Consider the following 12,500-nt stretch of genomic DNA (forward strand, 5'->3'; position numbering starts at 1 on the left):
TGTGTGTGTGTGTGTGTGTGTGGTAAATACATATTTATGATACTGGTAACATGTGCAACAGATCAGGTCAGAAGCTCCAAAGCTCTTGGTAGTTGGCATTTAAATTAAGCCATCCCCGCCTTCAGCACTGCCCTGCTGGGGAGACTCTGCTAAGGGTGTGGGGTGGCGGGCGAACACAACTTAATGTTGGTAATGTTGGAAGATTATTGATGGGTTCTTGTCCCATCTGAAATCAATTCTACGTGAAACGCCACACTTGTCTAAAACTGGGGTTCTCTCCTGAGGGAGTTGAAGAATATAAGAAGGTTTAGGAACAAGGAGATCAAGGCCTAGAATTTACAATCTAAACCTAGCCTAGAATTTACAATCTAAACCTAGCCTAGAATTTACAATTTAAACACAAATAAATGTGGGGGGTCAAGGTGAAAGTCATCTTGTCTCTGAAACACTAATCCAGACAGATGAATCACTGACAGAATGATATATATATATATGTATATATATTAGTGCTGTCAGTTTAACGCGTTATTAACGGCGTTAACGCAAACCCATTTTAACGCCGTTAATTATTTTATCGCGAGATTAACGTGAGAGATTTAATTTTTTTTTTATTTTTTTTTTTTTTTTTTTAGATTAACGTTCTTTTTGGCCTCGCAAACTGTGTAGTAGGCTAACGTTACGGTTTGAGAGTGAATGGTGAGCGAAATACGGCGAAATGGATGATAAAAAGCTTCTGAATGGAAAGTTTACTTTTAAAAGTTGTGTTGTGCAAAAGAAGCAAGCTTCACTGTTGTCTGAAAATGTCAACAGGCAGCTGGCTGAAAGCAAAGAAGTAGTAGGCTTACCTTTTATTGGTAACCTAACTGTTACGGTTCATTGTTTCTGAAATAAGAGGCCTGACTGCTTTGTTCCCAGCAAACTTGAAAAAAAAAAATACAATATTAAGCCATGGTTTAACTGCACTATAGGCTGAGTCCTTGTTTACCTGAAATTTTATTTTGTACCGCCCTATTTGGCAATGTTGGTTTTCAATAAAATAAATAAATGAAGGGACATTTAGAATAGATAAAAAATTGCGATTAATCGCGATTCATTTTGAGTTAACTATGACATAAATGCGATTAATCGCGATTAATTTTGAGTTAACTATGACATAAATGCGATTAATCGCGATTAAATATTTTAATCGTTTGACAGCACTAATATATATATAATGTTAGACAGTCATGTGGAGACACGAAACATTGAAACAGGGTTAAAAGCAGAGGCACAGTTAAATGTCCCCTCATTAGCCGCTGCTGGACAGCTAGACCCCCCTCAGGCAGGCAGCAGATAAAATGAAGAGTTATCTGAAAATGAATAGTTATCTGAAAATGAAGAGTTATCTGAAAATGAAGGAGTTATCTGAAAATGAAGAGTAATCTGAAAGTGAAGAGTTATCTGTGCTGTAATCCGGGCAGGAGTAGTACAGTAGCACCTCTGAGCCAACATGGCTGCCTCCTCTGAGCCAACATGGCCGCCTCCTCTGAGCCAACATGGCTGCCTCCACTAGCCCATATCCAAATCTCACTTCTGAGCCAACATGGCTGCCTCCTCTAGCCCATATCCAAATCTCACCTCTGAGCCAACATGGCTGCCTCCTCTGAGCCAACATGGCCGCCTCCTCTGAGCCAACATGGCCGCCTCTACTAGCCCATATCCAAATCTCACAAGGAGATCATAAATTCATCATAATCAGCCACATTACAGATGCCCCCTGTGGACCCGCAGCAGCAATCATAGGCTATAATAATAAGATCTAGTTGGTTTCCCCTCCATTTGTCTACATCAGAGGACTAGCTTGTCAGCCCTCAGACTGCATGATTGGGCCACTGGTATTGAAGCAAAAAAAAAAACACTGTGATAAAATAACAGGTCTGTGTGTGATAGCATATGTATTAATAATGTAACATTCTAAATGTGTTTCACTTTATCCAGAGGGTTTTGGGGGTATATGTTGAACTGTGCGAGTGAAGAGGCTCTGTATTATAGTAAAGAGGCTAGTTACAGCACATTTAAGTGTAGAACAATTCATCAACTCAATGATTTTAATGTGATGCTATCTGCACACATTTGTACTTCTATATATATATAAAGAGAGAGAGAGAGAGAGAGAGAAGAGAGAGAGAGAAGAGAGAGAGAGAGAGAGAGAAAGAGAGGGAGGGGGGAGAAGGAGAGCGGGAGTGAAAGAGAGAGAAAGATAAATAAAGTGAACAGGATAAGTTGCTGACAGGAAGGAATCACTTCACAGCTAGACCATCAAATGTCAACTTAATTTGATCAGGGATGACCAACCCCTAAGTGTATTCACATTGGAAGGCTAATTGCAAGTCTGGCCTTGTACTATGCGCAGTGTATTTATAACCTCTAGGGGTGACCAACCACACCATGCCATTCACATATCCAGCTCACTCTGGAGACCCATACACACCGCATCACACTTCTCTCGGAGTGGACACATTTCATTGACATTGCACCATATATAAAAAAAAAACAATATAAGATGATTAAATGTCTGAGTTCAAATAGCACACCTAATGCAGACTGCACAAATTGTTCCCATGAAATAACTAAAGAGGTCGTCAGATCAAAGGTGCTCGCTTGCTTCACACCTCAGTGAGTGCGAAGCATTCGGTGCCAATAACGTCACGGCTGACTGGCTGACACCTCCCTCTTGTGTCGATCACAGCTTTTGAATGCCGTCTTAGCTTACAGTAGGAGTTCCTTACACTCCCCTGAGCGAACCTGATCTCTGGATGCCTCAGAGACTCACCGCAGGCCCCTTCAGAGGAGCTGGAGACCACGGATCATGTCAGGCATTGTGCAGATGACCCTGGGTCTTAAGGTCAGTCAGTCAACAGATGTTTTTCAGGGACATTTTCTATGCCCTTTGCTCTGTTCTTATACTACCAGGGAGACGACCCCTGACCTTTGCTCTGTTCTTATACTACCAGGGAGATGACCCCTGACCCTTTGCTCTGTTCTTATACTACCATGGAGACGACCCCTAACCCTTTGCTCTGTTCTTATACTACCAGGGAGATGACCCCTGACCTTCCCCTCGGCTCGTTTGCACCCGTCTCCCTTCCTCGAGTACTTCCTGCCCTGGTCTGCCCTGGTCTGGGATCAGTGTAGATGTCATCAAAAGAGTGACAAAAAGCATGAAGCAACAGCCCCCCAAAAAGATGGAAAACTGAATAATGATTGCGTTGGGTAACTGTGACACACAACTGTCAACCCTTTGGAATAATGGCATTAGCCCATGCCTGCAAATGAGGATATAGTTACAGTAATGCACTACTAGTTCAATATAATCATGATGTCATTTCTTTGGCTCTTTCATATTGGCAGGGTTTGGGAAGATCGACTTTGGTTTCAGTCACTGACTACCTTTCATTAAAAGGTCCTTTGGCACATTACTAGTCAACGACTCAACTTGTCTAGGATATTTATGTGTACAGTTTACTTTTAGAACCATGGGGGGATTTTGGCTTGAATAGGGGAGAACCATCGAGTGACTCACTTCGACAGGCTGTCAATCACTCCAACACATGATGGAAGTGCAGCTCAAAGAACTGTGGTGTTAGAGCGCAAACAGAGAGATGCAATGGGGAGTGGCGCTTTCAACAAAGCTGTAAGTCTTATGAAAAAGTTGTGAGTCTTATGAAAAAGTTGTGAGTCTTATCAAAAAGTTGTGAGTCTTATCAAAAAGTTGTGAGTCTTATCAAAAAGTTGTGTCGTCTTTATCAGAAAGTGCCTGTCCCGCCTATACAGGACTAAAGTGTCTCAGGCTGGGAAATGACTCGGGGAAATGGGGGCATCTCTGTACTGGAGGAGTACAACTGCACTGTAACCTTGCTAAACTAAACCAGTATGGCATTATTTTACATCAGGGGGTTCAGAATATATTCTAAACGTCTGAGGCTGTTGTCCTCATGGGATCCCCGAGAGAGTCACAAGATCATCCTGTCCTGGTGATGAAGTCGGTGATATTCAAGCGTTTCATCAACACAGTGTTTTATGCCTCTGACTCCCGTTCCTCTGAATACACTCACTCACTAGTGTCCTGGAGCACGTCTGAATATACTCACTGACTAGTGTCCTGGAGCACGTCTGAATATACTCACTCACTAGTCCTGGAGCACGTCTGAATATACTCACTAGTCCTGGAGCACGTCTTGCCACTTTATACATCCATACTGGATGGGATTCAGCCGCTACATGAGATTGTCTATTTAAAGGGCCACACAAGGCAAATACACGTCTGACTTCCTAGTTACAAGTCGATCCGCGGGGGAGGCCGGCGGACTAGTCGTCTATTTTGAAAGCTTCTTTCAGAGCATCTCCTATGGAAACCATCTGTTGACAAACAGTTTGTTTACTCCTCGACCCCTCCACACCCCACCCCACCCCGGACATCAGTGTTTTTTTTTCTTTCCATTGAAACCCTCAGGGGGGGCTGAGGAGAACAGGTGTTTGGGGGTGTCAGGGTGCGTATTCATTTCACTGCAGAGTGATGCAGGGGGACTATATTTACGCAGTGAGATCAGCTCCTTGGGCTGTTCCTCCAAGTGCAGAGATGGGCGGGGGTGCCCTGAAGAGCAGGGAGGTTTGATTGACACTCCGAGGTAATGTGGAAAGTCAGACTACACACGCACACACACACACACGCGCGCGCGCGCGCGCGCACATGCGCACACACACACGCACCCACGCACGCACACACACACACACACACACACACACACGCACACACATACACAAACACACGCACACACATACACAACACACACACACACACACACACACACACAGAGACATACAAACAAACACACACACACACACACACCTCCACCATCACATCACCACCTCTTCCAGTGACCCCACCCCTGGCCCCAAGGTCAGATGTAGATTAAGCGATGCCAACATGGCCGCTAAGTAGCTTCCACTCGTTGTTGTCGTTGTTGGATGATGCCGAGGTCATTCTCTAAGAGAAGCCCCAGTTTCCCTCAGTCTTGCTGCCATGAGGGGCGCTGACTTGAAAAGAAGACTAATCTGAGGCTGGCTATGATGTAGCGGCTAAAAATGTCTAGCAGAGCAAGAGAGTGAGAAAAGCAAACAGACAGACAGATAGACAGACAGATAGATAATTAGCTAGAATGCGCGCTAGCTATCCAGCTAGATGGATAGATAGATAGATAGACAGACAGATAGACAGGCAGACAGACAGATAGATTGATAGATAGATATAGATAGATAGATGCTATTGGAGTTGTGAAGTTATAGGATGTGACTTAATGGTTGACTTAAGAGGGGTGGTGGTAACCAGCAGGGTTCAAGAGTATTTTTAGAAGATGTCTATTCCCAGACCCAAACCAACCCTCATCACACTTCTCCCGGCACAGCCGGTGAGCTCCCTCTCTCCCTCCCTCTCTCTCTCTCTCTCTCTCTCTCCCTCCCTGCCATCTGTTGAGGTCTCTCTATGGCAACTCAAACACTGGCCACAAGACTGAAGGAGAAAGCTCAGTCTTATGCACATCAACTCTCTCCCTCTTTCTCTGTCTGTCTGTCTGTCTGTCTGTCTGTCTCTGTCCTTGTCCTTTACGCAGGCACACACAAACTTCTACACGTCACAACAACCCTCAATATGTAAACCCAGCTAACCAATACCAAAAACTATATGCACTGTGGCTAGCTTTGAGAGCCAAATAAACTTTAACAAGTATTAACTTTTCTTGTCGGGTGTCCTGTGTGGTTCTTCGTGTATGGTATATGTCAAGTGTCAAGTTAGCAACAGTTGCCATGGTATAATTAACGTCAGGGGACTGGAACAAGTTTACTGATATCCAAATATAGTTTAAAGATTTACGATAGCAAGAGGACATCATCCTCCGTTCGAATCAGAATGCTATCCGTGACTAAGGAACACTGACGTCACCCAAAACCGTGACATGAGCCACACCGACTTCAAGGTCTGACAGCCTATTAAAAAGCAGCTGTCACAGTCATCAATAGCGCGACCAGCTGATAGCCACGGTAAGGAATCTTTAAGAAGTGGCCAGAAACTGTTCAACCGCTCAGTCCAGCAAACAGACGGAACAGTCTCGTCAGGGTGAATCATTTTTGGCCCGCAAAAATGTGCAGAAAACTCATTTGAGCATCAAGGACATTTACTCTCTATATCATTGAATACACAATCTAAACATACGGTCCAACAAAGGCCTATGCGCAATTACGCACGGAGGCAGTGCTTTTATCACACATCTAATGTATGGAGGTGCGTGTATATTTAGCACCGGACTTCTTGAGGCGGGGTGAGGGAGTAGTGGTAAGACAACCCTGTGAAATATGTGCGTCCAACGTATCAAATCGAGAAGCGCTTCCAGAATACGGAGAGCAGGTGCATCCCTTCCGCGCCAAGATGAAGCCCTATCCCACGCGCCCATTGAAGTGCGACATTTGCCGCATCATATCAGTTTGTTTTTAAATCAGGCTTGAAGTGCGCTTTGCACCGGCTGGCCTATGAACTTGTGTGAGCGTAGTCTGACCCACTGTGACAGCCCTCCACCTACCTTTCTCTGCTGCTTCTCCCAAGCAGGGTCCAGGAGAAGATCTCTGTCCCAGTCATCTTCCTGACCCATGTACTCTCCGTCCGCATTTATCATGTAGGTATCGTAGTGGTGTTGGGTTTCAATGACGGTCGTCATTTTGCCGTCTCCGTCTGGCCCCTCTTCGTTATCCCTTTTGATGAATTAACTTTTGGCAAGTGTCTGAACCTTCTACAGCACGCGCTACAGTTTCGCGCTCCGTGGGCTTGGCAGGACGCACGCGGTCAACAGTTTTAAAGAAAAAGAGAAAGAGAAGAGGCCGCGGGTTTCCAGACTCCGCTGGTTCGAGGTGCCGGTGAGGAGAGGTGCTGCTCCCACTCCCACTTAAGCGGTGACTTGTGCTGCCCCACTGCTCTTGCCCTGGTCAAAAGTAACGCACGTGACCGCACCCCAATAAGTAAGGCGCATGGGTATGAGTTTCGGATTCATAAAAGGTTCGAAGGGCGGGGTCGGTGCGGTCACTCGCCCAATCTCAGCGGGCATGACCACGGCATAGATGAGTGGCAGCACTTGTGTCTTGAGTTGAGCACCTGTTGCCCTTGGTACTTCTTGCAGCGGGCCTCGTCCCAAGCCAGGCTCTCCATTAGTAAACAGAGAACAGGGCGTCTCCGTGCCTTTCGCCACCGGGAACATTGCCATCAACACACATAATTCGACTGGAACTTTCAGAGTAATATCGAACTGAGACGTACAATAACAGGGAACTGTTAAACTACTGCTAGCAATAAGCCTGTATTGAATCTGAAGTGTTTGTGTGTGTACAGTACCAGTCAAAAGTTTGGACACAGCGTTCATTTTTTTGAGAAGTGTTTTCATTACTTTTATTATTTTCTACATTGTAGATTAATACTGAAGACATTCTAACTACGAAATAACACATATGGAATGATGTACTAAACAAAAAAAGTGTTATCTACCATGTAGAAAATAATAAAAGTAAAGAAAACACTTCTCAAAAAATGAGAAGGTCGGTCCAAACTTTTGACTGGTACTGTATGTGTATATCTGTGTAATTAGAGTCTGGATATATAGCAAGACTTTGTTCACCAGGATTATGATCTTGTATCGCTAAAGGCACAGTTATACTGCTTGGCCTGTATGTCCACCAGAAGATGTATCAGCTCTCTAACAGAAAAGTAGTTCAGACAAGCTTTTTCAGACGACTCTAATAAACTTTATAAACAGTCAAGATACCATATATATACAGTCTGTAGGTTTATATGCACATCTTATGACCTCCTTCACATAATGGTTTATTTAGATTTTTGTATGTTATTGTATTTGTTACGGTGACATCAAAATGTTCTATTTTATTAGTTGCAAAAACTGCCTTCAGCAACACAGCATCAAAAGTAATAATTTTAATTTACATACATGTATAGAATTTACATACATTTATAGAGCAATTACTGTGCTACTAGGCGGAGCCCAGACAAACGAATACACTAAACAGTCTCATTTCAGGGAGCAGAGAAGAAATTACTTGTTTTGTAGTGCTGTTACCTGACCTCCTGTGTGAAAGTCCAGTGCTGGATAAATGACACAAGCCTCTGATCGTGTCTTCTTATTGGACATACTGAGATGATGTCAGTAGTTCTGATTGGTCTGTCTATAAGGTACATGGCTGGGTTTGCTCCTTTAATGAAATACACATTTGTGACCCCTGACTGTAACATCATCCAGGACATCTAAGGCTTTTCAGTGTGAAATATGTACTGAGATGCTGTCAGTAGTTCTGATTGGTCTGCCTATAAGGTACATGGTTCTGATTGGTCTGTCGATAAGGTACATTGCTGGGTTTGCTCCTTTAATGAAATTGACCCCTGCTGACCCCATCCTCCAGGTCATCTAAGGTCATCCAAGGTCATCCTCCAGGTCATCTAAGGTCATTCATTTTGACCTGCATCTGTACTCAGGCTGGAGCGGATGTGAATGTTCTTTTTCAATTTTGCACCCAGTTTTTTCTTTTCTTTGAAACTTATTCCGAAAAGGCTATTACATTAATGTTCAGCTATGCTTTATTTTAACAAATAAGTTCTCTGTGAGTCGACAAAAGTCTGTCTGTTTTGTAGTTTTACCATAATATTGATACAGGCACCCTTTAAAAAAAAAAATGAAAGCCTTGAATTGACACAGCCCAGTGCGGTTTAGTGTGATGGAAGAAAAAATCAAAACAGCGTCCCTTCTAATTCCAAGTGATTTATTTCGAGATTGGCATGCAGATGATAACAAATTGTACCCATGCAGACGAGGTCACAGGAGTGTACATTTTTGTCACAGACATGAGGTATCGCCATTTTATGCACCTCTTCAAAACATGCTCCAACTACTTCATCTCCATGTAAAAGGCAACCGTTACAAATGACAAATTATAGGCATCCTATCGCCTGCAATAGAATTGTTTTCTTGATTTGATTATTGTACTTTAAAAAAAAAAAACACATTAATTGTTTCTCTAATGAAACGTTGCTGCTCAGGACACAAACGGGGGGATTATCTTGACCAGACACACATCACACAGATACCATGTGGCTTTGCTACTAGCGAGAGGCAATGGAAGCTAGTCAAGGACTACACGTGACCCAAGAACACAAGCAGAAAGCAGCTTTCTCCGGAGCGGAGCGAGGCCGTGCCAGACCAGGTCCAGAGCAGGGCCAGACCTGGGCCAGGCCCGGTTCCGGAGATAGCTGCTTTCTGGACAAGCGTAACGGCTAGGCTTGTGTTAGCCATCCAGCGCACAGAGTGTGGACATGGGGGGCAGTGTAGGGGGGGGGGGGGGAGGAGGTGGCGGCAGCCATTTTGTGGTGAATGTGTGAACATACAAAGGGCAGGGCATTGATCCTCTGTGGAGGACTTCCTTGCTCAGCGGGAAAATATGAAACACACCAGTCAGACAGCAGGGAGATGGGAGCCGCTCACTGAAATAAATGAGTCAAGCCCTGTGTTTTATATCACAAAGTGCGTTTTAAAGTTAGCTCGCTATCTCCGGAAAGTACTGAGACTGACCTTTGACCTTCTGTCAGCGGTGCATGACTCATGTTAAAACACAAACAGGGGTTCGAGGCTTTGTGAGTTTGAAGCCATTGACCGTGAAGGTATTTTCTTCAGTATGTTTACCAGAGTTAGCCAGCTAACCGCTAAAACATGGAGCCAGCCTGGTGATATAACTTCTGGTTGCGGAGGAAGGCAGGGACTCACAAATCCTACCCTGGTGTGTTTTAAAAAGAAAGTCGCCTCCTCGTCCAAATCTGAGCAGAGGAAGTGGTTTCCTAGATTGCGTTGCTATTAGGCTCCCCAGTGCTTACTTGATAGCCACTTCACCAAGGCTACCCAGTAAAGCCCAAAACGCACCAACTCACCAGAGTAGGAGATGAAGGCCCCTGCTTTGCAGGTCCCTATGGAGTCGAACCCCATTCAAGGACTCAGTACCCTATGGAGTCGAACCCCACCCAAGGACTCAGTAATGTACCCTATGGAGTCGAACCCCATCCAAGGACTCAGTACCCTATGGAGTCGAACCCCATCCAAGGACTCAGTACCCTATGGAGTCGAACCCCATCCAAGGACTCAGTACCCTATGGAGTCGAACCCCATCCAAGGACTCGGGTGGAGTCTCCGCAACCAGGGGGGCGGTGCAGGACAGAGGAGTAGGAATGGTCTGGAAGAGGTGATCCATGCTTGGGGTACTCACCTTTCCTCCATCTATCTATCCTTCCTTCAATCCATCCATTACCATCCCTCCATCCACTCCTTCTCTCCTCTCCTTCCTTCCACCAGCCAAGCTGTTTAGGACACATGTGTGTGTGTGTTAGAGTGTTTTATGTTTTTTATTTATTTTATTGGTTGAAGATGGAGAGGGGCTTTGGAGAGAGTGTGTGTGTTTGCACGTTTTGCCACCACAGAGAAAAAGGGAGAGTCCTCACAAAACATTGAAAAACAAAAAAACAATCACAGATACACACACAGACACACACACAGGTATAGTACACGCTCTATAACAGGCAGATGCAGACTGAGGAGAGAACTGGTTAGGATGGGATCTAGGGATCTGTTTGGGATGGGATCTGTTTGGTTTGGGATCTAGGGATCTGTTTGGGATGGGATCTGTTTGGGTTGGGATCTAGGGATCTGTTTGGTATGGGATTTAGTGATCTGTTTGGTATGGGATCTAGTGATCTGTTTGGTTTGGTATGGGATCTAGGGATCTGTTGGGTTGGGGTGCGATCGAGGGATCTGTTTGGGATGGGATCGAGGGATCTGTTGGGGTGGGGTGTGATCTAGGGATCTGTTTGGGATGGGGTGTGATCTAGGGATCTGTTTGGGATGGGATCTAGGGATCTGTTTGGGATGGGATCTAGGGACCTGTTTGGGATGGGATCTAGGGATCTATTGGGATGGGATCTAGGGATTTGTTGGGAGATTTGGGGCCAAAGGAAGGGGTTGTGAGGTCCTCCTGCTAAATCTAGTCTAAATGCCACGCTATGTTTTTCTGTACTACTTGTGTAATATTGCAACTCTTGAGAAAGGTCAGGACGTTTACAGGAGAGATTATGGCGATTCATACCAGTGGAATTCAGTTGACTAGAAGGTTCCATGAGTGAGCAAGGAGGTAGTGGACACCGACATGGACAAGCTGGAACCATGTACAGGCATTTGGACAAGGCATACGTGAACAAATTCAAGGTGGTCCACTAGACTGAGGGGAATGTGTGTGTGTGTGTGTGTGTGTGTGTGTGAGAAAGGGGGCAGTATTCTGGAGTTGGTGCCAAGGGAGCTGTGTATGGCAGCAGGAGGAGGCAGTTAAAGTGAGTGCTGGTGCAAACAGGGGTAATACGGAGGGGTTGGGGGCAGTTTTGCTGACCCCAAGAGCACGTCGACGATGGCGGCGGAGAGACTGGGGTGGGGGGTGTGGGGGGGTTGGTGGAGGGGTAGGGTGTTTCAGGCGAAAACGGCGGAAAAGGAGTAGCTGTTCACTAGCAAAGGTAAAAAAATAATAAAAAAAACCCAACCCAGATGGCAGCCAACGCTGAAACAGATCTGGTTTGTGATCTGGTGCGGATCTGGTATGGATCTGCACCGGATGAAGCCAGAGCTGTTCCAGAGTTAGCCGATATCCCGGTGGGTAAGGCAGACGGGGGGGGATGGGGGAGGAGGCAGGGGGTTCACATGGAGCCAAGCAGGTTTAACACCCCCAGAAGAACCTCACCAGCTCACTCGCTTCGGAAGAACACACAGGGGCTTTCTCTCGCTCACTAGCTCGTTTGCTCGTTCGTTCGTTCTTTCGCTCGCTCGCTCACACACCAGCGGACGACCAGCAGGCGGCAGCAGTCAGTCACACAGTCAGTCAGAAGCCGGGCTGAGGGCACACACTCGAGTCGGGGGGGGGGGGGGACCTCATGGGAGGTTGCCGTGGCGATCCAACATACCCCATAACCGTGGTCACACCAAAGCCCACGCAGGAAGTACAGAGGGGGGGTCAGGAGGGAGGTTTGTGTGGAGCAAGGGGAGGGGTCAAGGGTCACGGGGTGGGGGGGTGTGAGGAGGATGGGAGCGGTTGTCAAGGCGCAGGCTCTGGTTGAGGGGGAGGTGAGACAGACGAGGGCAGGGGAGGAGGAGGAGGAGGAAGGAGGAGGAGGAGGAGTCATGAGGTTGGCGGCACGGGGCTTGGTTGTTACCTTGGCGGTGAGAGACTTCCCTGGCGCGCTGGTTGGTGCAACGCTTAATTGCCTCCCCACTTTTGCGTAACACAACGCATCCCGAGTCAGGCGGACCTATTGCAGCCGGGGACAGGGAGGTCAGTGGGGGTCATGTGACCAGGAGCACAGACCAGACAGCATAGCATGCCTCGGGCAC

General features: G+C 46.2%; 1 protein-coding gene across 1 annotated transcript in view; it reads right to left on the reverse strand.

Moving 5' to 3' along the window:
* actn3b (actinin alpha 3b) overlaps positions 1 to 7,006 on the reverse strand; it is a 55,535-nt gene extending 48,529 nt beyond the window's left edge. Inside the window, exon 1 of the mRNA XM_031584704.2 lies at positions 6,612 to 7,006. Coding sequence (XP_031440564.1) covers positions 6,612 to 6,746 — 135 coding nt within the window. The 5' untranslated portion in view covers positions 6,747 to 7,006. The remainder of the gene's footprint in view (positions 1 to 6,611) is intronic.
* Positions 7,007 to 12,500: the final 5,494 nt, after the last annotated feature.

This window comes from Clupea harengus, chromosome 18 (assembly GCF_900700415.2).
Source record: "Clupea harengus chromosome 18, Ch_v2.0.2, whole genome shotgun sequence".
NCBI classification, from domain to species: domain Eukaryota; kingdom Metazoa; phylum Chordata; class Actinopteri; order Clupeiformes; family Clupeidae; genus Clupea; species Clupea harengus.